Source organism: Engraulis encrasicolus, chromosome 19, assembly GCF_034702125.1.
Source record: "Engraulis encrasicolus isolate BLACKSEA-1 chromosome 19, IST_EnEncr_1.0, whole genome shotgun sequence".
NCBI lineage: Eukaryota > Metazoa > Chordata > Actinopteri > Clupeiformes > Engraulidae > Engraulis > Engraulis encrasicolus.
In genome coordinates, this window is record NC_085875.1 from 22,170,652 (window position 1) to 22,173,151 (window position 2,500).

At 50.7% G+C, this 2,500-nt stretch overlaps 1 protein-coding gene across 6 annotated transcripts in view; it reads right to left on the bottom strand.

The window, feature by feature from the left end:
• The window catches only part of qkia (QKI, KH domain containing, RNA binding a), a 136,163-nt gene that overhangs the window by 94,439 nt on the left and 39,224 nt on the right, over positions 1-2,500 (bottom strand). For all 6 annotated transcript variants that reach the window (XM_063183830.1, XM_063183826.1, XM_063183828.1 and 3 more), the window contains exon 2: positions 858-1,000. In XM_063183830.1, the coding sequence (XP_063039900.1) occupies positions 858-1,000 (143 nt within the window). The remainder of the gene's footprint in view (positions 1-857; positions 1,001-2,500) is intronic.

Below are 2,500 nucleotides of genomic sequence, written 5' to 3' on the forward strand. Positions count from 1 at the left end.
TGTACGTGTGTGTGTACGTGTGTGTGTACGTGTGTGTGTACGTGTGTGTGTACGTGTGTGTGTGTACGTGTGTGTGTGTGTGTGTGTGTGTGTGTGCTTGCTGCGTAGGAGGTTGTGTTAGAAAGATGGATGTTGACAACTGGACTTGACTCAACAGTCTGTGTTTTTTCCACAGCGCAATAAACTACCCTGCTCCCAGCACACCCTACACTACCAGCCCCAACCAGAGGCACCGCTACCTGGGGGGGGCATCTTAAAAGGTCAGCCCTTCTGTCCAGGAATATTACCAGGGGTAGAGCTATAGGGAGGGGCGAGCAGGGCATTTGCCCCAGGGCCCAGGGTCCTCCCACACTGGTGGTGGGGGCCCTATTGTGACCATGGTAGGTCGTATGGGGGGTCTTGTCCTGGGGCCCCGCAAGCAAGTGTTCTGCCACTGAACATTACGGCTTGCGTGAGTGCGAACACGCAGGGCTTTTTTTTGCCACCTTGCCTTCAAGGAATTAAAAATATCTAGGGCAGGTAGTTTGAGGTGGACATATCTCTAAGTGCCATTGCCTGGAGTGTGTTTCTGGAAAGCATAGTTGTTAAGTACATTAGCTACTTCACTGTTTGCTGGTTCCCAATAATAACAGCGAGCTATGGTGCTTTCAAGAAACGCAACCCAGGCTCAATATGTGCATGATGACACTCTCATCGAGGAACTCTTGTGTGTGTGTGTGTGTGTGTGTGTGTGTGAGTGTGTGTGTGTGTGTGAGTGTGTGTGTGTGTGTGTGTGTGTGTGTGTGTGTGTGTGTGTGTGTGTGTGTGTGTGTGTGTGTGTGTGTGTGTGTGTTAAATGCGTGCGTAATAACACTCACATCGGGGTACTCCTTGACGGGCACAAAGAGCTTCTCCTGCAGGTGTACGATGGGGCCCAGGGGGTCGGGCAGCTCCAGGGGGTGCTTGTCTGTCATGCCGTTCACCGTGTCGTTGTACATGTCCTTACGCACTCTGTTGATCTCTATTGAGGAGAAGCACAACACACAGAGGAACACACAGGGTTAGATTGGGCTGTACTTGATATAGGAGAAAAACGCACATCGGTGGGTGTCATGACCTTGTGCACTGTAGTGAAAGGAAGTACACACATATTTCAAAGAAAATGGTTGGGATGCAACAATGAAATTCATCTGACACACATGCGATCGCAGACAGAATGGGTTGCAGTCAGAATTGACTCTTTTTTTATATAAAAACAGGGAAATAACAGGTTATCGGGTAACACAGGGTACCGGAAACATTCTTAGGCCCAAACGGGGATCACAGCAGAAAAAGTTTGGAAACCATTGCCTTATATCATTTTAGCCACACTTCTCTACGCTTGCTGACAGTTTCTCATCAGTTTGATTATTTGTAGTTTCAAGAGAAAGAGAGCTGGTTTGGACATTCCAAAATCTAAATCTAAACAGGTGCTGCTTTGAAATGTCAGCTGAAGCATGTAAGAGCGCACGGTCAAACAGTAGCTGGCCCTGTGTGTGTGCGCGTGCGTGCGCGCGCGCGTGCGTGCGTGCGTGCGTGCGTGCGCGTGTGTGTGTGTGTGTGCGCGTGTGCGCGCACGGAGGTCAGCTGATTCCGGGCAGCTGTGAGTTGAATAGACTCTTTCAGCAAAAGCAAAAGCTACCCTGTGGGGTGTGTGTGTGTGTGTGTGTGTGTGTGTGTGTGTGTGTGTGTGTGGTAGGCCTTGGGGCGAACACCAACCAACCTTTGATCAGTCTGTCAGCCCCGCACAAGCTTCACTTTCTTGTGTGAAGGTATGTGCGCTCACGTACGCGAGCGCGCAGACACACGCACACACACACACACACACACACACACACAGATAAAACAAACCTAGAACACGGTGAGCACTCATGTTGGACACTTCGACAACCCCCACTAGACAGGGCAAAAACACGACAAGCTCTTACTCGCACTGAATCCACAGAATACCATTTAAAGGCTGCACTCCCCTGACCATGTTCGATCTCTCTCACTTTCAGACACACACACACAGACAAGAGCCTATTCATTCACAAGGCTAAGCTCAAATAAGGGGGCTCGTGGCTACAGTCAAAAGAAGCAGAACAGACACAGAGACACAGAGACACAGAGACACAGAGACACAGAGACACAGAGACACAGAGACACACACACGTCAGAGAGTCCTCACTCTAAATATGACGTGTCTGACTTTTGAGCCATTTACTCGTCCTGATGGGGTCAATCTGACCTCAAAGAGACACATACGCACACACTGCAAACAACAGGGGCCGAAGTCCAGGAGGTCTCTCATAACTGTCGGCCTTGCTTGTGCGTGCATGCCTGCGTGGACTCTATTCATGGCTATTGGGGGCCCCAGGGCAGCAGGTGCCAGTGTCATGGATACCCCATCAGCGTCATTCCTGACCAAGAGGGCTACGCAATGGAGTCACCCCTACCTACACCCCCCCCCCCCCCCCCCCCTTACCCAAAACATGATCCC